The sequence below is a fragment of the Geospiza fortis genome, unplaced genomic scaffold, assembly GCF_000277835.1.
Source record: "Geospiza fortis unplaced genomic scaffold, GeoFor_1.0 scaffold40, whole genome shotgun sequence".
Lineage (NCBI taxonomy): Eukaryota > Metazoa > Chordata > Aves > Passeriformes > Thraupidae > Geospiza > Geospiza fortis.
The window spans coordinates 10335705-10363018 of record NW_005054297.1 but is presented as its reverse complement, the minus strand read 5'-3'; the positions used below and the strand labels follow the sequence as shown (position 1 = coordinate 10363018).

At 41.2% G+C, this 27314-nt stretch overlaps 1 protein-coding gene across 1 annotated transcript in view; it reads right to left on the bottom strand.

The window, feature by feature from the left end:
- LIMCH1 (LIM and calponin homology domains 1) overlaps positions 1-27314 on the bottom strand; it is a 110540-nt gene that overhangs the window by 16319 nt on the left and 66907 nt on the right. The window contains exons 16-25 of the mRNA XM_031055289.1: positions 24261-24387; positions 21384-21538; positions 20795-21194; positions 17313-17534; positions 7863-7956; positions 5354-5520; positions 4579-4684; positions 3032-3106; positions 2310-2338; positions 1226-1309 (exon numbers count right to left, since the gene is read on the bottom strand). Of these exons, the coding sequence (XP_030911149.1) occupies positions 1226-1309; positions 2310-2338; positions 3032-3106; positions 4579-4684; positions 5354-5520; positions 7863-7956; positions 17313-17534; positions 20795-21194; positions 21384-21538; positions 24261-24387 (1459 nt within the window). The remainder of the gene's footprint in view (positions 1-1225; positions 1310-2309; positions 2339-3031; positions 3107-4578; positions 4685-5353; positions 5521-7862; positions 7957-17312; positions 17535-20794; positions 21195-21383; positions 21539-24260; positions 24388-27314) is intronic.

Sequence of the window (27314 nt, the reverse complement as noted above, 5' to 3'; positions counted from 1 at the left end):
CCAGGACTAATTTAAGAGATATGCCATTAACTCTAATTTAAGAGATATGCCAATACAATTTAATGAGTGATGAATAACTATGCAAGTTTAAGAGATAAAGAGTGTGCAAAGCTTTGAAGAGAGTAAGATTATAATTAGCTAAATAGCTTATTTTCTTCCTTGAAGGCATGATTTCTTAAGAATTGTTTTCACAGAGTTTTGCACAAAAAATTATCTGAAAGAGGTGTTTAAAATTGTTTGCCAGAGCTGGTTTGAATATGGAGAGGAATGGTGACTTCCACTTCCCTCTTACACCAGTTCCAACATCTGTTCATATTGGTAACCACATCTGCCTACTCCAGAAAATAAACATTTACTATTGAGAGAGTACCCCCATGTGCCAGAAAAATTATCATGAGAATTTTACACCATTTTAAGAGGTGCAAAATTAGATGATCTCAAGAAAGCATAGAGATACACAAGTCCTTATTAAAGGATTAAAAGACCCCATTTTATTATTCTTCCTCCTTGGACAGTTGTTTGCTCTTCTGTTACATGCAACAAAGATGTGATTTTTTGGGATCAAAGCTAGTCACAGTTTCAAAAGACACTCCTGACTGACTGGGAGATTCAGGTTCTCATGTCCACTGCATTTCTTCCCACTAGGACACAAACCTAGAACTTTTAGAGTTTACTGTACCACTAGGCAAAACTAATGGTTATTTTGAAGATATTTCCCTCTCTTATAAAAACCCCCTCAAGCCCAAGTCCTTTCATGTCCAAATTTAGCTTGGTATTTTCCAAGAAGAACCTGTGAACAAAGCAGAATCCTATGAAAAGTTATTAAGACCATAATTTTAAAAAAGAGTTAAAGAACTGTTAAAGAAGAGGCATCAGGGTTAGGGAATCGTCAGTCTTGACAAAAAGGCTCCAAATAATTAAGAGTTTTGCAGTCTATGGTCAGCATAATTTAAATACAATTGAGGACTAACACATTCAGTTTAACTGGGCGCTGGATTGCAGGACCAAGTCCTTTTAGTCTTTCCATGAAGTGGGTAAGGGAGACATGAGAGTGCCTAAACCACACAGAATGTTTGTGTGTGTGTGCTCATTTATCACTCAACTGCCACAGAATTTGCTCAAGCATCCACAGAGGATGTGGAAAACACAAAATGCTCAACTTTTGTCCAAAGGGACAATTCAACAGCTGAACCACACAGTGGAAGACACACAGTTTCTTCCCTACCTGAAGCAAGCGTTCTTGCTCATGCTGCCATCTTTCCTGGCGCTTGCGCTCTTCTTCTGGATCCCAGGACCAAAAATTGAAACGCTTACGTGAAGGAAAACCAAGCTATTAGACTGTGACACTGCACTTCACATGGCTACCACAGAAAACTGCACTGGGCCTGATTAAACCTTGCCATTGATGTGACAATGGGAAATTGGGAACTAGATAAGGGTTCTCTCAGGTAGCAGACAATATTCTTAGCTTCACTGACACTTGGGATTGCCCATTCGTAGCCACCTGATAAAAAATCATTTGGTTTGCAAAGAAAGTCTTGGGAAACTTCAACTGAAGGGGGGAAAAAGGTCTTAAAGAGCTCTAAGCATCACTGAATAGAGTCACCTCCAGGGACACAAATTTAAAGAACATATATATTTTGCTTCTCTATAATCTTCTTTACAACATGAAAAGCAATTTTAGGTTGCAAAAAATATTCTCTCATTTTATGTGTGCCAGCACAACAGCCTATAGCCTTGCTTTGAATTTTTATTCATAATTTAATAAATCCTCAGGCTTCACTAATGATCCTATCACATGATATGCTTAAAATCTTTATAATCAAGGACAACTTTAGATAGTTCCTGTCATATCCCTTTCCACTACAAGTAGTGTTTGAATCTCATAGGAAGAGATTATGTCTATTTCTATATGACAAACAGAATGTGAAATACTGTATACTTCAGAGTAGCATTTTTGGTGTGTTGGGTTTTTTTGTTTCATTTAGGAAACAGTAGCATTGTGAAGTCCTTTCATTTCTATGCATTAAAATACAATGGATAATTTAGAATTACACATTATTTAGAGATTCTGAAGCTTTAGTGGCTCCAGCAACCAAATACTGTATAGCTAGCTCCAGATAAGAGGAGAATGCGTGAATTCCAGATTCAGACAATACCTTGATTTGGGTTGTACTTTTCTTCTTACATGTCCATGAGAAAAAGTTCTCATTTTGATTTAGGGATGTTACAAGAGAGTTTGCATAAAAAATTAATTTCTGCTAAACACAAATCACTAAACCAAACAATAATGCAAAAAATGTACTCACATTTGATTTATCACCAGTATCAGAATCAGCTATTAAAAAAAAAAAGAACAAGGAAAGATTAAATTTAACATAGCAAAATTTCCTCAGCCTGTAAATAAATCTACATTATATCTGTATGTTAGTTTCCTATTTACTCCCACAACCAAATGCAAGGACTAATTGCAAGCAAATAAATCAGAAAACCAGATTATACCCATCACCAACGAAACTACTTTTTATCTGGGTTTAAAGGAGCGCAATATTAACTAATATCAGGTTCTACTCTACCACTAGCTAATGCCATCTACTTCTGACCACAGATGTTAGCAGTGTTCAGACACTGAATCTTACCTACCTTGATCTACTTTTCCCTTCGTGATTCAGTTCAAGGAAGGAAAAAGTACAGCAATGCTAAAAGGATGGGACTACACTACTCAAGAGCCACAGTTACGAAGAGAACCATTGCCATTTTCTATCCAAATGTCTTTGAAAATTAGACTGATTAAAAGAAATTAAGACAAAGGTATTTATAGGCAAGGGATTTCTTTTGGGTGCCTGAAACCAGAGCATTGCAACAATGTGCAACCCAACAGCTCTTTGTCAACTGTGCAGCAGGGATAGGTATTTTCTACAAAAGCAAGAGGTAGAACAAGTGATGATGGGCTTTCAGCCCAGCCCGGTGTCTGAAGACACCTGTGGCTGGAGAGCAGAAGGGCTGGAGCTGCTCCCAGCGCCGCGTTTACCTGACTGCGAGAAAAACTGCGAGCGCCGCCAGTGGTTGCGGACCCTAAGCGGAACCAGGGCCCCGCGGGGCGGCTCTGCAGGCGAGGGCACGGAGACAAAACAGAAACAGCGTGGTGAAAAGGTGAGGACAGACTCTCACACCTGAGCCACCTTGGCCACGAGAGGGATTCGTCTACAATTGCTTTGGTCCACAGACCTGAAGATCACACAGACTGTGGGTATTTAAATACGACTTTTGCAACATGGCGCCTGAACTTATGTGAGAGCTCAAGCACGCTGATGCAAGGGCAGCCACCCTTTTGAGCCTTTGCATGGTGCTTGCATTCATTCCTATGGCAGATACAGGTTTTGATGCATTTTGTGAGCCTTTCAGTGCTCTATATGCTGTGAACACTAGAGTGCAGCCAAGTGTTTCAGCACCAGTCAGAAAACTGACAAGGCAAGAGACCTACAGCCTTTTACTTGCTATTTGGTTTGATTTGCTTAACATACAATGATATTGGTCTCAAAGTCTGCTTGGGTAGCATCTACCCAGTAAAAAGATGTGAGAATTCCATTCCTTTTCAGACAATCATAGAGTGGTTTGGGTTAGAATGAACCTTAAAAATCATCTAGTTTCAATTCCCCCTGCCATGGACTGGGACAGTTTCCACTGGATCAGATTGCTCAAAGCCTCATCCAGACTAGCTTTGAAGGCTTCCAGGGATGGGGCATCCACAACTTCTCTGTGCAATTCATCGTAAAGAATTTCTTCCTAATAGCTAATGTAAATCTACTCTCTTTCAGGTTAAAGTTTTTATTCCTTGTCCTATCACTACATGGCTTTGCAAAAAGTCCCTCTTCAGTTTTTTCAAAGTGGATCACCTTCAGTAGTTTTAACCTTGAAAACATTAGGTTAATCAATATATTACCTATAGATTAACAATCTAGGAAGCTCTTATGGGAAAAAAACCCTCAGTTGATTTTTCTCTTTTTCTTCCACAATACCTACACATATGCATATTTAAAATAAATATAAAATCAAACTACTAAATATTATCAGTCTTAAGCAAAACTTTGTCATGAAGGCAAGGAAAAAGGTTCTGCATTGCAAGAACTTGTGTTGGGCAGTGGTAAAATTCAAGGATGTGGTCAGATATGCGTATTGTTCATCTATGAAGAGGAGCTCCACAAGAGCAGCTGAGTGCAAAATTTATGTCCAGAAAATTTTATTGTGAAATAAAGCCAATTGTTAAGTCATTATCATCTGTGAGCAGCAGTATGTAATACTCATTGACATAATACAGCCTTTAATGCTAGGCCAGGTAAATGCAAGATAGAGATCTCCCTCTGCTGTGTCAAATTTCTGCTGTTGTGTTTAAGAGGAATAGCCAGAAGAATCCTTTTCATCACAGAAGCCATACTACCAGTATTAGTCAATGAAACTAGAAAATTACTGTTTTAGCTCCAAAACCCTTCAAGTTGTGAATTAGACACCTCTCCCTGAACACCACATGCCCATATTCCGCTGCTGTCTGGCTGAGTTTTCCAAATGCTTTTTGCTCACCTTGTAGACCAGAGTTATGCAGAGTAACTTGGCTGGTTTCAGGAAGTTTCTTTAAAAATGGCAGCACTAGGCTCCCCTTTTCTTCCAGGGCTTTTGCTTTAATCCCCTGTTCAGACATTTGGGAGCACAAAACAGCATTAAAAAAGCAACAGGTTCAATCAAAGGTCAGCTTAAACCCTTTATACTTATTTTCTGAAACAACATTATCAAAGATGAAGCCTCTATCTCCAGAATGACAACAGGGAGTTGCAGTATTGAAGTCCTGTAAGTAACTGGTAGCTGTTTCATGCTGACATTCCCACTGCCCTGCACAGCAAAGTCAGTCCTCTAACACCATCTGACTAAGCAACACCTAACTTACCTGAAAAAGCAGCATGGTCACAGCTGTTTGCTACCCCTGCCACCACCGGCACCTGTTCAGCACTTCAAGAGGACTAAGAGGATAAGTCCCACTGTCTGCACCACCTGGATACTCTGCCCTCCCAACAGGTGGTGGGACTGGGGTTTGTAGGTTAAGTTCTCATTTCAGTCCCATCAGTTAACAGGGTCAAGCACTGCAATCATGCACTGTGGAGTTCCTTTTGAGGGGGAACTCTGTGATGACCACATGATTTGGCAGCTGAAACCAACCTTCAGGGTCATGTTTTGAATGAACTCTTGAAGTGACATTTTATGGAGAAAAATACCAATTTGCACAATAAGCATTTATGTGTAAGATATTTCTCTTTCTTTTTTCTTTTTTTGCCCACTCCCTCTTTTTCTTGCTTGTACATACCTCCTGTGTAGGAGGGAGCTCTGCTTCATTCTGCTGCTCTATTTCAGCTTTCTTCACATCTTTCTTGCTTGAAGCAGTTTCCTCTGAAGGGACAGGACTGGGAAGAAATTCTAATCTCTTCACAACAGGGCTGGAACAAGCTGCAGTTGACTTGAATTGCTTTTGATCTAAACCGAATCCACACATGTAAGAGATAATGTTGCAAGGTCAAGATACTTTTTCAAATAAAACATGCCTATTTCTTATAATCTAGTTTCTTTCTGGATGTACTGTGAGCCCATTTACTGGATGTTTTGAAAAAACAAACTTTTTTCTTCAACGCAGGAAAAATTAATCTCTCAGAGAAGACAAGACTGAAAGAATGAAATTCACCTATCAAAATTTATGCACTTACACTTGACTTGGGCATCACGGGACACCCTTTGTCGTCAACAAAACCAGAAAGAAGTTCTTGGGAAAGAGCCACACAAACTTTTATTTCAGGCACTCCTCTGGCTGAGATGAACTGTAACCTACCATGGGTCTACTGAGCTAAGATCTCTTGACTGAAGTTAAGTGATGAATCCTATCCTAAGATGTTACAGAGATAAGTAGCTATATGACATGGTCTCACTGCCAGCACTGGAGGATATTTCAGCTTGCCTATTTTCACTAAACCTACCACTTCCACTGACAATCAGTTAAGCATCAGACAAACTGCTACCAGGCAGCCTTGGACTGGAATAACCTAGCTGTCATCTAATTCTTAAAGAAACCCAGCAAGTTGATGCTGGTTTCTGGGAGAAGAGCCTAGAAGCACACAGGTGTACAGCTGTGACAGCTGAACTGCTGAGAGCTCGTACCACTACTGGAAGCAGAGCAGTCACCAGCATCTCAGGCACTGGAAAAGCACCCAGACATCTCTCCAACCTTCTCAAGGAGAAACTTCAGATCCTGTCCCCTTTCCAACCACAGCAGCATTGGCAGCTTCTGAATATACCTCTTTGACAGGCTGGGAGAGTAAGCTAAGAACGAGATGCAGCTCACAACTCCACTAAGAACATGGACACAGCAGAGACAAGAGCTGCTGCTGCTGCCAAGGCAGATGCACCCTCCTCTGGAGCCATTCCCTCACCATTAGAGGCATAGGGGCCACAGCATGGAAGTGTTTGGCTTGTTCTGAACAGCAGAGGAGATTGTTTACAAGAAGTTCACACGGTTTGGACCCCATCCATCCCTCCAAAGCAGACATTAATGAAAACTCCATGTTACTTTATCATTTTGATTTTTGCAAGGCTATGTCAGTTTTCCTTGCCAGACAATATTAAAATTTGCTGTCAGTACTTAAGGTTTAACATTTCTGACAGCTGGGGAGATGAAGCCAAGATGGCTTTGTGATTTGTAGACAGCACCAGCTCATCACTGTTGACTTTCGAGAGGAGAATTTGGTCATTTCATTACAAGATTGCACCTTCTACATTACCTGCCAGATGCAATTCAAATTTGTTAGACGATGTACTTTGGCATCTAGGAGCCAAAGTAATTAAGGCAGCTAATGAGCCCTTGCTAACAGCCCATGTGCTTCTAATCTTTGGGGAATGGTACCTCACTGATGTTTGAGGGCAAAGCTCAATTGTTTAAGTCACATTTATCCCCAACAAATAGGAGCATTATTTTTACATACCAAGTGCAGCCAGAGATCTCACTTAAACACCTATTTGACATAGTACTTTTTACTTACCCATACCAAGCTACACTTTAATAGACATATTTTAAAAAATGACCAACAAAAAAAATACCATGAACTTAGTATAATAGCATACAGCAAATAAAGTGCCTACTCAAAGACAATGTTTTACACTTTTGAGGAAAACAGCTTAAAATTCTGCCAGCAAATTCCTTTCCTCAGATTAGGAATCATGCATAAAAGCTTTAAGGCAGAAAATTAGAGGTCTGCACAATACTGTCCATTTAAATCCCCTATGGGGACTGAAGTGCCCCTTCTTACTCTTTCTCCCCATTCCTTCATGTCTTGGGGGAAAAAATGTGTAAACAGAAACTATTACTGACTGGTAGCTTCTGCCCTTGTTGCTTTCTGCTTACAGCATGCTGTGGCAGTGGCTTTTCAGGTGCACAGATGGCCAAGTGGACAACTCAGGTGTATCACTTCAACCGCAGAATGACAGAACAGCCCAGGCTGGAAAGGACCTCAACAGACCATCTAGTCCCAGCTTTTGCGGGAAAGGGAGCCCAGAGGAGATTCTTTAGCACCCTGTCCAGCTGCACCTGAAAAAACCTCCTGCCACAGGGGCTCTAACACATCCCCTGGGAGGCTGCTATAGTGAATGACTGTTCCGACAGCATACAATTTCATTTTGTGTCAAGATGACTGACATTTGCAGCATTTTCTAGTGAGCTTTGTTGGTGCTGCTGGTGATGCTCCTAGCAGATTCCTGCAACAAGGTGGGCTTCAACCTGGGCCCGTAAGTGAGGAAGGGCAAGGGCAGGGTGAGGGCAGCAGCACACCCACCTGGGGATGGGCACTCCGGAGAGGCAGGTGTCACACTGCTGGGGCTGGGCTCGGCTTGCAGGCTGTCAGCTCCATCCAGTTCCACTGGGGAGGCCTGCAGAGAGCAACACAGCATGGAGTGAGTACAGTGGAAATAAAAGTATGTGCCTGTTCCTCAAGGCAACGCTTGCTGCTCCTTTGTAGTGTGTTCGAACCACATCAGTGTGGAGCTCAGCAGGGTGTTGGGGGGAATGTTTCAGAGCAATATGTGCCCATTCTGGTATTGAATGGCTGTGCTTTAATCTCCTTTTCAAATCCCTCATCATCAGCCATTAATGTGGTTGGTTTGGAATAGCTCCGACAAGCTTTGAAAACTGTAGGATATCTTGGATTGTGCTAGCTGGAGATAAGCACACATTTCACCCCTAGCTTCCCCTTCCAGAATAACACACCAATGTATGCATTAGTGAACAGATAGCACATACTAGGGTTTGGAAAGTGGCAAAGTAATGAAATACTTCCTTTATTTCATGGTTGTCTAAACAATCTGTTATCTGAAGGGAAAAGCCAGAGTTTGTATTAAAGGTAATGAAATACTTGAAACACTATTAAGAGAGGGCTGAAAAAATATGGTGAGACCATATCAAGCCAATAATTCAAATGTCTTTGAAAAGCAAGCTTCCTGACCTGGACAGGGCTGTTGCAGAGTTAAAACTACACCATCAAAACAAGGGTAACACTTCAGCTGAACTATTCAGCAGCTTCCACCATATGTTTGCTTTTCCAGAAGGCAAATCAAGAAAAATCTCCAGCAAAACTATCAGCCACTGCTGATGGCTTGTGCTTGTAATGCATCCAAGATCTAGAAAACGGCACATTCAATGGAGGAAAATAAAAAATGCAGACTAATTTTTGAAATAAAAAGTAACATATTTCAGAACTAGCCTATTGTAGACTCTCTTTCCTGTCCTCCTCCCACTCCTCCATCTTCTTAACAGCTGCAAAGGAGGAAATCTGATCAAGTTTCCTCTTTTCTGCAGGCAGGAATCAACCCTCACCTTATGTATAGATCCTGTTTCCTACCCCTGCAGGCCCTCATGAGCTTATGGTCCCTTATCTGAACATGCCCCATGAAAAACAGGCCTGGGCTCTCACAGGTCCATAATTGGAGACATCTGCTGGCAATGCCAACAGGATGTCAACACCTCTGGACACACCACAAAGCTACAGGGAACTTTACCCTGCCTCATCTCCTCTCTGGAGGGAGACACACTCTGAAGAGGGGCTGGAACACGTCTAGAGGAAGATGCCCTGCCAGGAAAAGGTGCAGACTGGTGTGGGGCCATGGCCAGGGCCAGTGACCCAGGCAAGCCCAGCAGGCAGCCAGCAGTGCTGGGAACAAGGGAAGGGTCCTGCAGCTGCCAAGGGCTGTGCTGCCACCTCTCAGCAGGACAGGCGCCAGATCACTGCCACGAGTCTCTAGAGGCGGCAGCGCCTGCTGGGGCTGGCTGCCTGCCATCCTCCTCACTGCCACCACCTTCCAGGGAACCCTCACCTCTGCCACCCTCAGCCTCTGCCCCAGGCAAGACATGGAGACACATCTCCCACCTGCCTAAAAGCAGTTCTTGAACTGGATGAGGCAGAAAGCAAAACAGAATCTCCAAAAAAGTAACATGGAAAGTTTCAGGACTTCCTCTCTACCATGTCCACCTGTGAATGCATCTATACCAAGAGTGAGGAAAGCACAGACCTCTCCCTCCATGCCTCACACACTCCCAGGAGGGATGATCACTGGAAATGAGGCACAAGATAAAACACAGCCCCAGAGAAATGCTCCAAAGACTGCAAGTCCTGTAGCCCAGAGGTTTATCTCTTGCCACTTAGTTGCTCTTTTCTTTCATATAACCCACCTCTCTATCCCCCAGTTCATCTGGATGCCAGCCTGGTGTGTCACTGAGAGTTTTCATCACAAAAGCCCCTGCAGAATTCTACTGCAACTAAAGAAAATTTCCCCTTCAGCCTCAGTTCTGGCTCCTGATGCAACAACAGCCAGGGGAGAAGCTACAGGAAATCCCTGCCAACCTTGCTTAAAGCAGAAATAGTATTTATTTTCTGCATGAAGACAGGCCAGCCAGATAGGTTGTGCCATCTCTGGGCTCAGAAGTTTTCAAGATTTGAATGATCAAGCCCTTAGCAACCTGCTCTGATCTCATACCTGTTTTGAGCAGCAGACTCAGTTAGAGACCTACAACCTGAATTATTCTATGTCATTCTACAACCTACAAAACTCTGTTAAACCTAAACAAATGGCTATTATTGAGAGCTCAGGATTTGCCCTAAACAAGGCAGTTTTCACATGGAAAAGCAAGAGGCTCCACACTCACTGGTCCAAACCATAAACCTCCCAAATAAATTGTTGTAGATTTCAATTATTAGTATTTAGATTGATAATGTTTTTGGTAAAACAGTGGAATTTACCCTTCACTCTCAAAAAGGAACTGTCCAAACTGAAAAATTAAAATCAATAAATACATTCAACTTTAATTTCAACCCTAGAGGCTTTAAAGCTATAAACTGTTATATTCCCGGGGCCAATACAAAAAGTATTAAACTACCCAGAAAGTCAATTGCTGATGTCAGCTGCTGCGGGAGAAAGAGCACAGCCACAATGGCCTCTCACTGGTGCTCAGTGAATGCTGTGATGCATGATGCACAGACACGACGCACCTGTGTCACCTCGGGGTCTGGAGTTACCTCAGGAGCCCAAACATGGTGCTGGTGCTGTCGTGCAGCTGTACTGCACAAGCACAATAACTAAACCTACCCATAACCTATATCCAGGAGGCTGAACCAGGTACAGACATAAATGTTATTTATAGAAAAAAGAGCTACTACTTGCTGCAGGAAAACTGACTTTCCAATGGCATGCTGCAGAAGTCTGTTCCTGCTCATGAGACTTGACTTTTTCTCCTCCCTCTGCTGAGCAATTAAATAGTAGTGACATACAGCTAAAAATATAAAACTGATTAATAACTAATTTATAAAAAAATTAAGTCAACTTCACTTGGGAACTCTCTTATTTCCACTAAATTTAATTCTATTTATAACCCAAAATTAATGTAGTATTATCTAGTATTTTAGCCACAGCTATATGATACACTTAAGAAAATTCTTGTGCTGATACAATTGATAAAATATCTTTTTTACCACAGACTATCATGCTTCACATTTCATAAATATTTGTAATCAAATTATGATGTTATCACTGAACATAAAAAAAAAGGTGTACAAACATTTCATTACACCTAGGAGGACTGTATTTTGACTAAAGACTCAGTAACCTAGTGAATGACATTTCTGAGGTGCTTCAGTTCTGTGTGGAGCTCTCATGCCTTGGGATGAAGGAGTGATGTAGCCTCTCAGAACCCTTCTGTCATTTGTGTTTGTGGGGGCAGAGGTCTCCTTCTGCAGGGCAACAGAGCCATTCCAAACACAGGCTCTGCTGTGAGGGAAGGTCACACAACACCACCACAGGCAATGAAGCCTTCACGAGGAGTAAGGAAAACCTCAGTGCATAGAGGCTCTCATTATCTCTGCCCACACATCAGCCTGGTGTCGAGACTGTCCTATTAAAACTTCTAAATTCTGAAGAATGCTACTTGGATGGGTGTTTTTATTACCCCATGCATTTGGATTCCCAGGAGTTAAAGTAAGCTTCCCCATTTATGACTTAGCCTTAAGTCATGATGGAAAGTTAAATACTGTGATGGCAGTTGTGGTTATGAGCACATCAGTACAGAGGACAAAGCAACACCTGTGTTCTGCTAAACAAAATATCCATTTAACAAAGACACAAGCACAAGCACATAGTGTTACCAAACACCTATTAGGCATGAAAATAATTTAGTTCAATTTGTGAGAGACAGAATTTTAATCACATAAACTAGGACATCAGTCCAAGTATTTCTTTGATTAAGATTATACAAGCCAGAAATGGCCATATTGGCTACTGCTGTGGCAGAACTTTACACCCTTAATAAAACCCTAAAAATACAATAACCAGAAATACCTAGAACACAAAGTATCACAACTTCTACAAGAATACAAACTCCAAAGGAAGTTACAGTAGAACTTTATTAATCCTTCTTGTAAATTAAATCGAAACATAGCTCAGTTAACACTGCTTGCACACAAAATCATGTGAAATATTGTTATTGTATTTTATATGAAAGCATGACAAAACAAGCTGTCTAGAACCAGTGAGAATGCAGAGATATCAGACAGAATCAGGTTAAAACTACAATTTAAATTCCGTAAAACCATTCAGGAATGAAATTGGTTGCAACATCAACAGCCACATGTAGAAATTGTCTGACAAATCACAAAACTTCTGTGATTCAAATTCTACACGTTACTGACTTCAAAATTTTCGTACAAAGATTTCCTCATCAAAATTAATGTTGGCAGCTGATGTGAGTGGTAATGATGGCACAACCTTGGGCTGCCACAGCTTAGTTTCTTGCATGCTATGCCAGACATAGTACTACAGCCAAAACACTGCTTCAACAGGTTAGGTCATCTGCTAGCTATATAATGCTATATTCAGGCCAGCTATTTACAACAAAAGATCAGGGTAATCAGTAACTGACAGAGAAGTCTTGAAAATGGTGCAAGAAAGTATGAAGAATTCCTGATTGTCATAAGAGTTATCACTGTTTGATTGGGGTGTAAAACTAGCTTCTTTCACTGACAGACAGTGAAAAGTGCATGGCTGTCTGAAGGACAGGAGACAGGCAGGTTATGCTCATAACCAAATGCTGAGCAGAGTTCCCTTCTAGCTGCTTTGATGCTTTGCTGCTTGCACTTCTCATCCTACACCTTTTTCCCTTCAGGTAGCCCAGCCCCCCATGCATCTTTTCATGTGTGGTTCAAGGCAAAGTTGTCAATCTGGAACAGACAGGCTTAATCTATGAGTGTATCTCATAATGAATCAAAGAACAAAGACTTGTCTTACCGGATATGTACAAACCAGGATTTCAGCCCTGCTCTCCTGTAGCTTGGCCAACAATCCTCAACCACAAGAAAGCTTATACTTTAATCTCAGTTCAATCAGTGAATTTTTCAACATGAGGGAGAGTGTTACTTGGATATAGAAAACAAGTGCATTTTGTGCCAAGCGTGCAGTGAGTAGAAATGGACAAGTTTAAGCTAGTTAGAGAAAAATTAAAAGCAAGCTGTCTCTCCCCACCACCACGACTTCACCCTGATCTTTTTTAGGTTGCTGCCTATATTTATTTTTTTGGTTGATCAGAACAAAGTTATAGTTAGAGCTATAGGAAGCCAATACTTTCTACATGCTTGCATAAAGATTGGTTAAAATAAAGTGATGTCACTTACTTACTGACAAATTAATTCCCCTATACTAAAATCTGCACAAACACCATTCTAAAACGAAATATTTACTTTGCCAACTTTTGATTCAAAGAGCTAGCAGATACAACTTCTCAGCACTCATAGTGTCCATGACTATTCTGTAAAATGGGAAGAAAACACAGCCTAAATGGCTGACAGGTAGGACCAGGATGAGAATGATTTTCACATTATTGCTAGTATTGCCACTGATTGATCAGTCTTTGGGCTTGTGCCCTAGTTTTTCCAACTGCATTGAGACGTATAGGTATGCTTTACCTACCACCCCTCTTAGCACCACATTGCTCCACAAACACCAGTGGGATATCTTCCTCCTGTTTGTAGGTCAAGTTTATCCTTTTTAGCCTTTAATCATTGGCAAAATTTCATTAGCTACTTTAAGCAGAGGTCTCTTGTAAAATCACTTATACAATATCTATACTCTACCTAATACTCTACCTATACTCTAGACATGTAAGTATATTTTTTGATAATATTTTTCTTTACTGTCCTGCCCACCTGCTGCAGGTTTTTGCATCTCATTTCATAGTAGATTCAGGCAGGATGTACACATGTTTCCCAGTCAGCCTCTGGTTGCTGAACATTATTCGATTCACATATAGATGGGGTCCTTCTCAAAAAGACAACTGACACTGAGGTCTCACCCACAGGAAATGATCTCTGCATTTCCCTAGCTCCCCAAAAGCCTCAAAAGTATTAGTGTTTTAAGTGGTGCAACTTAAATGAACTTCAGGCCAAAAGCACTGTTGGAGTACAGCTGCACTGCACCTTCCCCTGTTGCAGACAGTGCCTGAGGGCAGCCAGACAGATGCAAACTGGGACTACAGAAGGGACTTCAAAGGGAAGCCTGCCAGGCTGAGAGAAGACAGAACTAGACCGTTTGACAAATGAACTGAAACAGCAGGGGAGCAGCCCTACGAGGGATTGAGGAGGAGGAAGGTGCATGTAAAGAACAGGAAGGGAATCAGAAGGGGAGAACAGGAGTGTCATAGGTAAGGTGTATATGAAAAGAAATATATATTTCACAAGAGACTTGGAGTAAAAAATGAATGAATAAAACACAAAACCAACCCAAATCTACAAACAACTACAGAGGGAAAAAACAAACCTCTGACTCATCATTTCTTAACAGAACTATTGCCTGTGAATCTTATTGAAAGCCTGGGAAGGACATGGCTAACAAGAACTGAATCAATAAAATATACAAATAAACACAGTGTAAGCAAGTTTAGAAATGGCTTTGAAAATATGCTTAATTTGAAGCAGTTTTCTCAAGGTAAAAGAGCTTCAGTAATTTCTTCCACTCTAGGCAGCTCTTCTTCATCTCAGCTGCTTTTCTATGCCTGTTTCTGTCATTTTCTCCTCCTCTTCTGGAATGTCAGAAGGGTTAATCATCAGAGAAAACCTACAGCCCTGTTTTCTCCTTGTGGGAGGTGACAGTGGAGGCTTTCAGAAGGCTTCCTTACTTTTAAGAATGTGTAGCTTGGAAGTCCCATTCCTGGAGCAAACATCAAACCTCTTTTTCCCTTCTGGAATGCTGACAGTGACAGCTAGATGCAGTATCCTACTGATCAAGACGTGTCATTTTACAGGGAGTGGAACTAGCCCAGAAGGATCTTATCTTTCCTAATCAGGATTCCCAACCTTCCAGGAGGGGTTAGATCCTTCAGAGAGCAGTTTAGCCTTTCAGGATCTGCAGATGAGGCTGACATGGTTGTGTTAGTTGTCCAAAGTCCAAAGTAAAATAAGTACAGGGAGAAGGCTGAGTGAATTGAGTCCAGTGCCGCTGCCCAGTTCATGCAGATAGGGCCCCAGATCAATCACATCCACATCAAGGTGTCTATAGCAGTGCTTGTCTGTGTCCCAAGACCCACAGTGGAGAACCCAAACATCAGTACCATGTCCCATCTCTGTAACCTTGTATCTAAGCCCTTTCCATCAACAAATGAAGGTTCTCCTGTATGCTTAATAGCTAAGTTACTGCCCATGCCTTAGTCTGAGGCATGGAGACCTGTAAAATTAAAAAGAAGCATCTGGGTAAAGAGAAGCAAACATCCATAAGAAACAGAACCTGAAATCTTAATTTAGGCTGGCCAATTTCATTCCAGCCACAGGCAGATCTCCCTATCTTCTCTCTTATCACATTCAGTGCATTCCACCTGTCTTCCTGTGGAAGATCCACCTCAAAGCATTCTGCTCTCCTTCCTCTGTCCTTGACATGCTTAATACACATACCTTTGCTTGAAACTGAAGTGCCAGGAGTAAATACAATGATTTGCACTACCTACTCACATTGCTGATGGAATTGCGAGGCTAGTGATATAAAATCTGTAGTTAGAGCATGGACACTGTCACTAGCATTATTTTGGTGCACACTCATTCCCTCTTGTAGGCTTCATCATTAAGTGCATTCAAGCTGACAAACCAGGAGCTATTCTGTAAATTTCAAGAGTCACAAGGAATCTGAGCAGTCAGACTCTTCTGCCTCCTTTGCCAGTATCACCACAAGAGCTAAGAATTGGAAGAAGAAACCAGACACAGAAAAATTTGCATTCAGCTGGCCATATCATCCTCAAAGCTGTAGAAAGGGGAGGATGATAGGACATTAAACAGATACAACCACACTCAAGAACTAACAGTGACTTCTGCTGCCGAGGTTCCTCATAACTCTAACTAGGCCTGAAAATCCTTAAAAAGGAGACCTTAATGTTTTCACTTCGCTGCTTTTCGGATTGTCATTGACCTTCTAATCTCCAGCGAGCTGAGGTTGTTCTCTATTCTCCAAACACTCCCATTACCTTCTCTTCTGTAACAGATGCAATGCTTACCTGGCTTTTCCTTCACAGCCAAACTGTTGTGACAGCAGCAGCCTCAGTCCTGCCCTCCCTGCAAATCATTCACTTTTGACTCAATACCAGCTCCCTTGACAGAATCAAGTCTGTGCTCATGGCACACTCCAGTTCCCATGATTGCTGCAGGCTCCATGATTTGGTTGTCCAAATCTAGCTAGAGACTGCCGTTAAGCAGGGGAGTAAAACACAAACCCTTTCTCATGAATGAGCCATCACGCCCCAGGACAGATCTCTGCCTGCTCCCTGTTATCCATCTGGCCAATGCCTCCATGAAATCTGAGATGAAAGTAAAAATTATCATACTCCAACTCTCACCACATCTCCAATTCTCTTTATTGTTACACAGGAAAAAATGGTGAGAATTCCCTCTGCTGTCACTTGCTTGCAGCCCTTTTACATGATCTCTTTGCAATCCTCTCCTTCTTTCTTGTTTTGTTTTTACTATCTACTTTTATTACAGTTTTGTAGCATCTAGATGCCTGCTGCGATATGCTCTAGTTTTACTCCTGCCTTTTTCTCTGGGGAAGAGGGGGAGAGAAAGATGAAAAGGTAAAATTAATTTGTTTCTCTGATAAGGCAGTTAAGAAGCATGTTGGCCCCTCTGAGCATTTCAATAGCTTATCCCCTTTTCTAATGTTTCTGAGAGAGGAATGAAAACCAAATGTTCAGAACTGCCAGCACATCCACATCCTCTTTTGAAAACTGAAAACTGAGACTAATTATAATGGCTCACACAGTCCAATTATGTTGCTGATCTAATCAGCTTACATTAGGAGAAGTGCTGAATAAACCTGCACAACGGTTGGGACACTGAATCAATTTCTCCCTGGCCCAGCACATTTAAAGCATGCTTATCAGCGTCATGGCATCTGGAAAATAAAGCCCAAAACAACAACAAAAATGAAAAAGACAAAAAAAAAAAACCCTCCAAAATCTCCCCCAACCCTGTGGCTGAAAAAAGTTTCTTTTAATTTTACCCTCCTATTTCTCTACCCATATACAAAAGGAAGAAGCCTTTAATTTACAAAGGACTTGGGGTTTTGTTTATAGGTTTTTTTCCTGGTCTGGGCACACCCTTTTGCAATAAGGCAAACAGAGGCACTTGGGTATCATTAGTTAGTGATTAAACACATCATGAGACAGAAAATTGGCACAGAAAGTAAGGCTGGTTTGTTCGTGTTGGTCTTACTGTTGGCTCTTTGTGCACACTCTGAGTGGCAGGCCTCTGTAAACTGAGCTCAACACTTGGGGGGTCCTTCTTCAACTCTACCGGGGTCTTGTCCCCTCTGGCTACGCCATCAAATTTCACAGATCTGGTTGGTGAAGGGGTAAATATTACTGTTGTACATTCTTTATCCTTTTCTTCCGTGCCGTTGACATTTTCTCCATTCATGTTGACTTTTCCATCTACCTGCAGAATACAGTTAAATAAATATGCTGAGACAAGTAGCATTCCAAGGAATTTAGGAAATTAGGAGTTCAATGTGATACTACAATCATTAACACAGTCTGTGTTATCAGTGAGGGATGAAGCCAAGCACATATTTCATTCAACAGGCCAAAACAGAAGAAGACCCTGTGACCCTAGAGGGCTCAGAAACAAAATACAGGCACAAGGAAATAATTTTTCTGGATTTCCTGGTTTCCCACATTCCGTTCTCCCAGTAACATACAGACACCCTTTGTGGGTATCACAGATCAAAGGATGTTTGAAAAAAATCAAATTTTATGTTAAATTTAGACCAAAACTGCTGTGTTTTACATTGCCTTATGCAAGAGCTAAGCAGGTTCTCCAGGACTAATTATGCTGATGAACTGCTTATGTACCTCAATGACCTCACCATAGTATTAGCAGTCTGTACTTTTTTGAAGCACTGTCATGTGAACTTTGAAGGGACAGGAGCAGCAGAGTTCATCTACTTTTTTCTTTATTGTTCATAACAGGAAATCAAGGCACCAGCAAATAAAACTGGCCATTCCACCCTCTCCATAAGGCAATCAAATAGATAGGTGGTTTCCCAAAAAATTACTTTAGGCAATCTCCTTGAAAAGGAGAGTGTGGAAACAGTTTGACTACCTTTTTCTCTAGGGCTAAGCTAGTTTCTTGGTGACCCTATATTCCTGCTAAGGAACTTTTAAGCAAAGAAGAAAGTACAAAATATGCTTTGGCTTCTTCCTCTGAATTGATACAACTTCTTGGCACTTTTACACTGGAATTTCTGAATGGAGGTGGACTCCCTTCAATTTGAAGGGCTCTTTGTAGAAACACACAGGAGAAGTCTTGCTACAGAGAACTCACTGCCCTTCACCTTAAGAGGCCCCATGTGGAGAGAGACCAGGAGAGGACCATGTCTCAGTACCACCACACTGCTCCTGCCTGGCCACAGCACAGATGTTTACAGGCTTGTCAGCAGGCATGAGGAGTAAAGAGGGCTTTGCTACTCTGTGCACAGAGATCCTTCCTTACTTACTGAGTGAACAGCTTGAATAACTCAAGAGTGGCACTCCAACTTAGAATGTATCATCAGTAGCAGGCTGAGGGCAAACTCCTTCCACTGACTTCTTGTACACGTGCATGCAGAGGCTTGTTCTTTATGAGCATGATCAACTAAGAGGCCATCTCTGAGGTGCTGGGCATCCTTAGCTCTGCCAGATGTGCAGGAGGGTGGAGGCAGTTAGCCCTTGCACAATCAGCTCCACCACCTGTTTCACTCCTTCTGAGTGTTTTTCAGATGAAAATGTTCCCTCCCTTTCTACACTGACATTGTCCACTTAACACAGTACCCCTCTTTGGGTTTATTTCCAAACACAAGTGTGAGCAGGAACTGAGCCCCAAGTCTTCTGGGACTGTGTGCTGGATTATCTACTAGAGAGGCAGATTATGAAAGATCTTAAAAATAAAAAGTCCAGGAAAACACTGGCAGGCTGCACCATCCATTTCAATGTCTCTGTTTAGACTAAGACATTTCTCTATTTATATTAAGGAGGAAAACCAAACGTTCAGATGAACAGGACAGATGCACTGGCTGAAGAGTTAAACAAACATACTCCTTTCCTTCTCATCTGGAGGAAGCCAACACATTGTCACCAGAGCCAAGAATCATTGACAGACTGGTGTTTCAAGGGAAAATAATGCTACAACTACATGTGCTAGGGAATAATTCCTACTGAGACAAATCACATTTTTTCACATCATGTGAACAAGATTCAAACAGATTTTTTTGTGGTGGCTCATGGGGCATAGGAGCCTTCAAGAGTTAGTTTCTTCTCACATATGTGAATTATATGTGCAATAACATTATGGTGATACACACACACATCTTGGTCCCCTGACGAAAAAAGTGGCAAGGATCAGAAAAAACCCCAAAGATCCACAATTCACTGATATCTAAAAAGTAAACTCAGGTCATACCAACCAGGGTATAGGAGAAACAGGAATGATCAGCTTCTTGTTTCAACTAGGAATCATGGTGGGGTGTGGTTTCCACAAGAGCTGGGACAGACTTCAATAAATTATACATCACAGCATAATTTTTTCACTAGCTATAAAGAGCTGACTGATTTTTTAGAAAGTAAACAGCCTGAATACACATGGTAGCAGTGCTACTGTGATATCAGCATGGCTTCAGGGACCCTTGAATGCCACTTGCTAAGTATGAGCAATGGCAGACAGGAGGGAACCCAAACTCTAGAGACTGGGGGCACCCATGCCAATAGGCTTCACGCTGTTCACAACATGACTACTATGAGACTTGGGTAAGCTCCAATTTTGGTACAGACACTGTGAACAGCAGATGTTTTCAAACTTGACTTATTCTAGTCTGTCCTTTTTAATACATCCCAGTTCCTTGCTTTTTCCATCATTGGTTCAGTATCTTACTCTCATTCTGCACAACCACCCAGTCAAAAGATACACTCCTCAGATTTCATATTCTGGTTTCAGAATATTGTTTCCAATTCTTCTCCCACAAATCATAGCTGACTTACTCCCAGAAGCCCTGCTTTCATCCAAGTTCTCTTACTTCTTTTACTCCCATAGTCTTTGCATGGTTCTTGAGATCCAATGGAGCCACTCTCCCTCTCTCACCATCAATCTCTAGTTACTCTGCTATCCTAGAACCAATCTGCTTCACTGAACCTCCATGCACAACCTAGATCCTCTCCTTATGCCTGTGAAGCAGATTTCCCCACTTATCCTTGGTGAGAAGCATGTTTAAGACAGAGCATATCTTTGGGCAAGCTGGCTCTTGGCTCTGAAGGAGTAGGCACACACTTGTTTGGGCATGCCAAAAATCAGACCCCTGACACAAAAGTCAGTTCAGGTCTGGCTTCAAAAATCAGGGCCTCCACACTCTCTGCATTTTGTTCCAAAACAAAAACATGACCACATACTCTTTTCTAAAAACTTTCTGAGGAAACACTTTGCCTTTTTCTTAAATCCCCCCTTTCCCCAAACAAATTTAGCCGGAGTTAAAATGACCAGTGCAAATATTTCAGTCTGAAGAGGTCAAGATTCTAAGAAGACGGGTAAACGTGAAGAAACCACTAAACCAGAAGCAGCACAGAGCATGAAGCTGAATTTTATAATATCAGAATGCTGCCACCATTTTCTATATAATTGCAGGATCTCTTTGCCTCCTGGTTGACTTTGGGGCACATGATGTATCCTACCTTAAAGTTCTTTAAAACTTCCTGTGTATTTTTGGGTTGTGAATAAGGCTTGGGTGTTAGCATAGGCACAGCCTTGGAGACACTTTTGCTGGGAGATGTGCGTCCTGTTGAACTGCTGGGCTCTAGTTCAGTGGTGGGAACAATGGTTGCTTCAATTGTGGCAGTGAATTTTGGAGCAGGAAGTGACTGTTGCCTTAAATATCTCAGAGGATTTGGGTCTTTCAGTGGGGAATTTGGTTCCACTGAATGGCTTCTTTCTAGAATTTTTGGCATCTGCAAACGCTCAAGGACAGCTTCACTGATAGTGAATCTTTCAGTGTACTGCTGGAGGATGCTCTCAGCCTCCTCCTGTGTCTTTGCATTCTTGTATGCCTCATGAAGCTCCCGCTCCCTTCTCTCTCTGCAAGGAAGACAACACAAGAGAAACCATCACATTAACACTGGAAATCACAGCCATTTCCTCTGCTCCATCGACATCCTCCCCTCTCCCTCACTCAGGCCTGCAGGCATGGCTGCCCACAGTTACCTATCACCTATGGAGCACACAGCATTTTCAGACATGCCACTACACTCCAGTAAAACAACTTACTTCTCCTCCACGATTTCTCGGTAGGTTTTGATGCTTTTCCTGCGCTCATTCGTTCCCTCTCCAGCCAATAACCTCTCCATTTTCTTTCTCTCAGCTTCCTTTTTAATCAAATCCTGTGAAGCGCTCCTTCGACGACTCTTCCACCGAGCCAGGTCCTGTGACAGAAGGAAGGCACCTGAATGCAGAGCTGCAAATAACTAAAAAGTGGCCACAGGTAACAATGAACCCAACCAGCCGGCTGCAATACTTGTTCTTGCCTGTGCAATAGGCTCCCATCACCTGCAGGCAGCATTGTTTATTTCAATGACAAAAGGAAATCATGCCATAAATGAAGATGTTGCCTGAATTTTCTGCTGATAGCAAGATACAGTAAAGATTTCATTACTTCACTGCTTACTTTGCTTTTGGAAAGACATTTGGCCTAAAAGGACCAGTCAGGACATTCATTTTCACTTGGACCAAGACTAGGAACAAAATCCAATCCTCCAGGAAAATTAAGTTAAAAAATTATGTTTGGTGAAGAATTTTAATAATCAGACATATGGGAAGCAAGGGTTCATTGGGGGAATGGATGTTGTTTCACCATGAGCTACAGCTTCACTGTCTGCCTTGGAGAGTTTATAGTTCCAACTTTGGCCATGCTAAGCTACATGCAAATATGGTTGACCCATGATGTTGGGGTTTTTTGATAGAAAAATCCAATGCAGCATCCAAACTGAAATTCTTCATCATGGCCGCCCTGCACTATTTTGGATCCAGATGTGAGCAAGAGAGATTAGGGAGTGATGCGGCTCATATCTGGCTAGTGTGAGAGGTGACAGTGTAAAAAGTCTATGGTTTGTATCCAGCTACATAGAGATGTCCTTGTTGAAGTAACAATCTCAGTCTTTTTGGCCTCTGATTGCCTGAAATTGTGCTGAAGATTGTCTGAATCTGGTTCTCTGCCTTTTCTGAAAAACTGGCCTGGTACTAAACCAGAGAGTCACAGGAGATACCTGTTATGGGCCCCTGAGATGCCTTGCATCCTTTATGAATTCACAAATCCTGGAGGATACAGAAGTAAGGTCTTTTTCACAGTACAAGTATTACAGTAAAGAAGTTTTCTGAACTGTAAAATTTCTTTGCAGCCAACTAGCAAAGGAGCACAATTTTACATGTAAAAAGTAATCATTGCAGAACTTCTGCAAAGAAAAAAATAACTTAGGAAACTGGAAGGGAACATTTATCATTAACTTTTCCACATCAGGAGATTGGTATACAGATTGTATTTCATGCACTCTAACAACTTTTGGTTTTAATAAAACCCAGATATTCATAACACATACTCAATTCAAAGGCTATTTCATTAATTACATGGTTTCCCAAATATTTTAATTGCATTTTTATTGGTAAACAGCAGAAGGTACTGCAAGCTTTTAATTTAGCTTAAAACCACAATTTATTGATTTTACACTAAAGGGAATGTTCATTAAAGTGCTTCTTCACATGACCTACATATATCAGTCTATAATCCCCTTCATAAAACATAGGCCTATCATTTTCTTCAGTTACTAATTATTGTCATTGAAGTACCAAAGCATTTCTTTATTCAGCTTCTTCCACTGTTGTCTATTGTTGGGAAATTAGTTTTTTATTAGCAAATTTTCTAACATAAGCCCTCCTTCTCTTTTCATAATTGAAAACCAGACATATTTATCGTTTCCAGTTCTGATGCTTTAGAATAACAATAATTTTAAAACCCCTTGAAATTGTTAATTGTTGGCAAATTCACAGCATGGGCATCTAAAATATCAGAGCATGACACGTCTCTATAAAGCCCTCAGAATGCCAAGGATGTTCTAATAAAGGAATATTCGGTACCTCTTAAGAACTTTTAGTTCATGGTAGAAGGTGCTAAGGGCCTGGAAAATGTAAGAACTTTAGCTCAGAGGATTTTCAATTCTACAGCAGAGTTCTCAAACTTCTTGAATGCCTTTGGATTTATTCTTATCTCTGCTGGGAAAGTACAGCTTCCCACACGTAAAGACCTTTCAGCTCAAGTCCTTCATTGTTCTACTATAAAAAGTCACTTAGCTGTATATACAACTTGTTTTTAACTTTTCCTTAAATTTTCTACCAAAAACCTCTCTGAGGTGTTTCACAGAAGCTTTCCTTGTAATGAGAAACTACCATACTTGAAGAGATGTGTTTTATTGTGTTTTGGGTTTTTTTTTTTTTAATTAAAAAATATCCCAAATTCCTTATTTAAAATCAGTCTTTAGGAACGAACAGAACTGAAACTAAAACTCCTTATACTAACTTACCTGCAGATTATTTTTTTCTGTCCTTGCTAATTTGCTGCAGACGATGCCAAATGCTTGGACAGCTTAACAAAACACATCAAGGAAAGAGGGTTTGGAAAGGCCTTGAAAACCAAGTTGGGTGTACCTAACATGAAGTGGTATTTGTTTGCTTGGACAAGGTGGAAAACATTAACATTTTCTGTATCTATGCAAATTTGTTAAAGAAAAGGCTGACCTATTTATCCTCTGTCCTACTTAGTCTTGTATTTGTCACTTTGGACATGGACTAATTAGGAAAGTTAGAGAAGTCAGCAGTTAGAAGTTGTTCTTCCATTCTTTTACCTAATCACAGTTTCTTTACATTTAAAAAGCAAAATACCTGGTGAACAGGCAGAGGGACTAGAAGATCTTGTATCCTTTGATTTACAACAAATTATAAACTTCTATGGTTTTAGCAACAATCCACTGAGGAAAAAAACAACCTCTCATTATTATTTTAAGCACTTGACAGCAAGTGCAGATTTGGCAGGTTGTCCTGTTTTTGTGTATCTGGCCTCAGTGCCTGCCAGCATTGCAGACAATGTTGTGTACTCACATCTTGCCATCTGGTCTCATCCTCTTTCAGCTGGTTGTGTACACTCTGCAGCTTCTCATGGCGAGCTTTGCTATGAGGCTGAGCCACAGCTTCTTCTTCACATCTCATGTCAAACATACTCATACTCCTAAACAAGGGAAAAATAACAACAGGCCCAGTCTTACTTAGAGGCTTATATTCCTTCAGCTTGTAAGAGCTGAAGCCACATGAGGGTGCTACAGCAGAATCAGACACCTGCTCTGTTACAAAGCTCCCAAAAGCAGCAGTCCCCAAGTCGGGCTTGTTAGCATCCCTAAGGTTCCCACACAGCACTTCAGGCATTACACTCCTCAACTTCCCATTTTGTTAGTCAACCACAACTTTATATCTCACTAAGAAGCACTACTAACTTTACACTTCCATCAATAGCTCTTAATAAAATCATTCTATCGTTCAGAACATTTTACTTTCTGAAGATTTGTGCCCAATGGGTTTTCAAGATCACTTTGATTAACACCACAGAAAGAATTTTCCATTTCAGGGTAAAAGAAGGCTTGAGAAGTACATCAGGGACAGCATGGCCAGCTAAATGCTTTTGCTACAAACTCAGAGAAGTACACTCAGTTCAAATGGCATGGTACTTTTTCCCTTCCCCTTTCCTCCCCTCTCTGCCTTGAAGAAATCCAAAGCTACCAGCACGAACTTATTAATACAGCTAACCTAACAAGGAAAAGATGACGTCCAGGACAAAAAAGAAGTTTTTTGCTATTTATGTCTCTGACCTTTGGAGAGTTAAAGGAAAAAAAAAGGTTTGACGTTATGCATCTCTTTATATTATATAAAGATTTTCACACAAAGATAACATGCTTACCACTCCACCTCTACTACTTATTATTAGTAAAACATGACCTCAGTTGTGCCATTCAAAGCAAAAAAAAACTGTAAAGAAAGCCATGCAGTTCCACATGAAGTGATTTCACAGCAGTCCTCAAATGATTACCTGCAGCTTTACGTGAGCCAATGAGCCAACTAGCAGGAGAAGCATCCAATGAAGATAAAATTGTGGGCAACTGTGTCCACAGTATTCAAAGTGAATACTCACGGAAAGCTGTGCATATATTTATGAGCCAGCATCTGTATTCAGGCAAGCAAAGATGGGAATGCCACTCTCAAGAAAACATCTGAAAGGTCTGGACAGTGTATGGAAAAGGACGTGCACAGATTCCATCCTGCTAAGTAGGTATTTACTCAGAAATGAAGGACAGAATAAACATCCTATTGCCTTTAAGCATGAACAGTGAAGTTAACATATTACTGTGCTTCACCCCTTAAACAGAGTGCTGAGGGTTACACTAATTCGGGTTTTTCTCTGGGTAGCTTAACAGTTGCATTGCCCAGCATTGGATTGGAACACTCCTAAATAACAAAACCTAAAGGGATGGCAAGTGTTGTTGTTTTTTAAAACTTAAATATGAGTCGTATTTGGCAGACTGGTGAGGTAGGTTGGGACATGCACAACTCACAATAAAGTCACTCTTATAGGGTTTATTCCAGTTTAAGAGTTTTTGAAACACACTAAGAAAGCCTTTAGTGCTCAGTATTTGATACCTTGTGCCTACTGGGTCAAACTGGTAGTGTAGCTCTTCTCTCGTGTCAAACACTTGTTCGTTCACACGCAGTAGGAGGAAAGGTAAGACCTGAAATGGTGGTTACTGGTCCTAGTAGAGCATAAGTACACACTCTCTGCCATTTGGGATGGAACAATCTTGCCTATCTAGAAGGAATACCTGGATTTCCTAATATAGGTCTAATGTCTGTTCCCTGAATTCATACAGGTCTCACAGGGTGCACAAAGACAGCAACAAGTTTTATAACTATTAACAATGCAGTAAAAAAGGTTCTCTGGAAAAGCCTTTAGCCTTGGCCAGGAGTCAAACTATACACTACAGCCCCACATGCACCTCCTACTTCAGCAGTCACCTTCTGCTGCTGGGCCTTCATTGTCATGGATAAGCAACTGGGTGGGTTCAAACTTCAACTCTGCAGCAACATCTTATTCCACAACAGCATCTTCCCAAGACTACAGTCTGAAGGAGTCCCACCTCAAAGCACTGTGCTCCACTCTGACCAATATGTAGTAATCACTAAGGAGAAAAACCTCCTTTCCTGAGTACATGGACAAGGCCAACTGAAAGGTCTACACCAACTGCTCTGACAAGTTCATCTTTAGAAAAGAATCAGAGGCCAAAACTCTGAGCTTCTAGCCAAAGACACTTTTCACTGTGAGTCCCACATAATTTCATCCTACTTCTGTCTTGTACAATCTACAAATAGCTCCAGACAATCACTAACACCTCCATGAACAGAACTAGATTTACTGCTCCCTTCAAATACATGTGGGGCCAGCAGGCACACAGCACACAAGTAGATAGGGAATATGTAACTGGACCAAATTCAAGTTCATTAACTTTCTGCCATTAGCACAGCTCCAAAGATTGTATACAAACTCTGTCCTGAAGCCAGAGGCCTTTCTGCTGACCTGTGTACCAGACCTGCTGTTCTAACAATCATCTGGGAAAAAGCACTGTGCAGACCAACAGTGTATTTGGGATGTTGGGATTTTCAAGCTACATTGCTTTATTATTACAAATTACGGTTGTTCCTGTCAGCGATACCATGCAACAATTTCTTTTTTTTAACAGGTCTAAATAAATTTTTAATTTAAAAAATCCAAAGGACTTCAATGTTTAGATTAATTAATTTAAAAGTGAGAGATAAGGCAAAAAAACCTTCTTATGAGAATATGTTACAATCCTTATGTAAGGCATTTATTATGTGTCTGCATTACCATTTTACAGTCATACTAAGAATTAAGAAACTCCAACAAAACATAAAAAGGGACAGACTGGCTCAAAATTAGACTAGTAAAGAAATACTCAAAAATTTCAGCTCACTATGAGCCTAAACTCACATAGAACTATCACAGTACCACAAGAATTCTCTCTCTTCAGGAGATGGGAATGGGCCTGGTCAGCAGCAACACAATAAGTATTGTCTTTTCTGGACACTAAGACA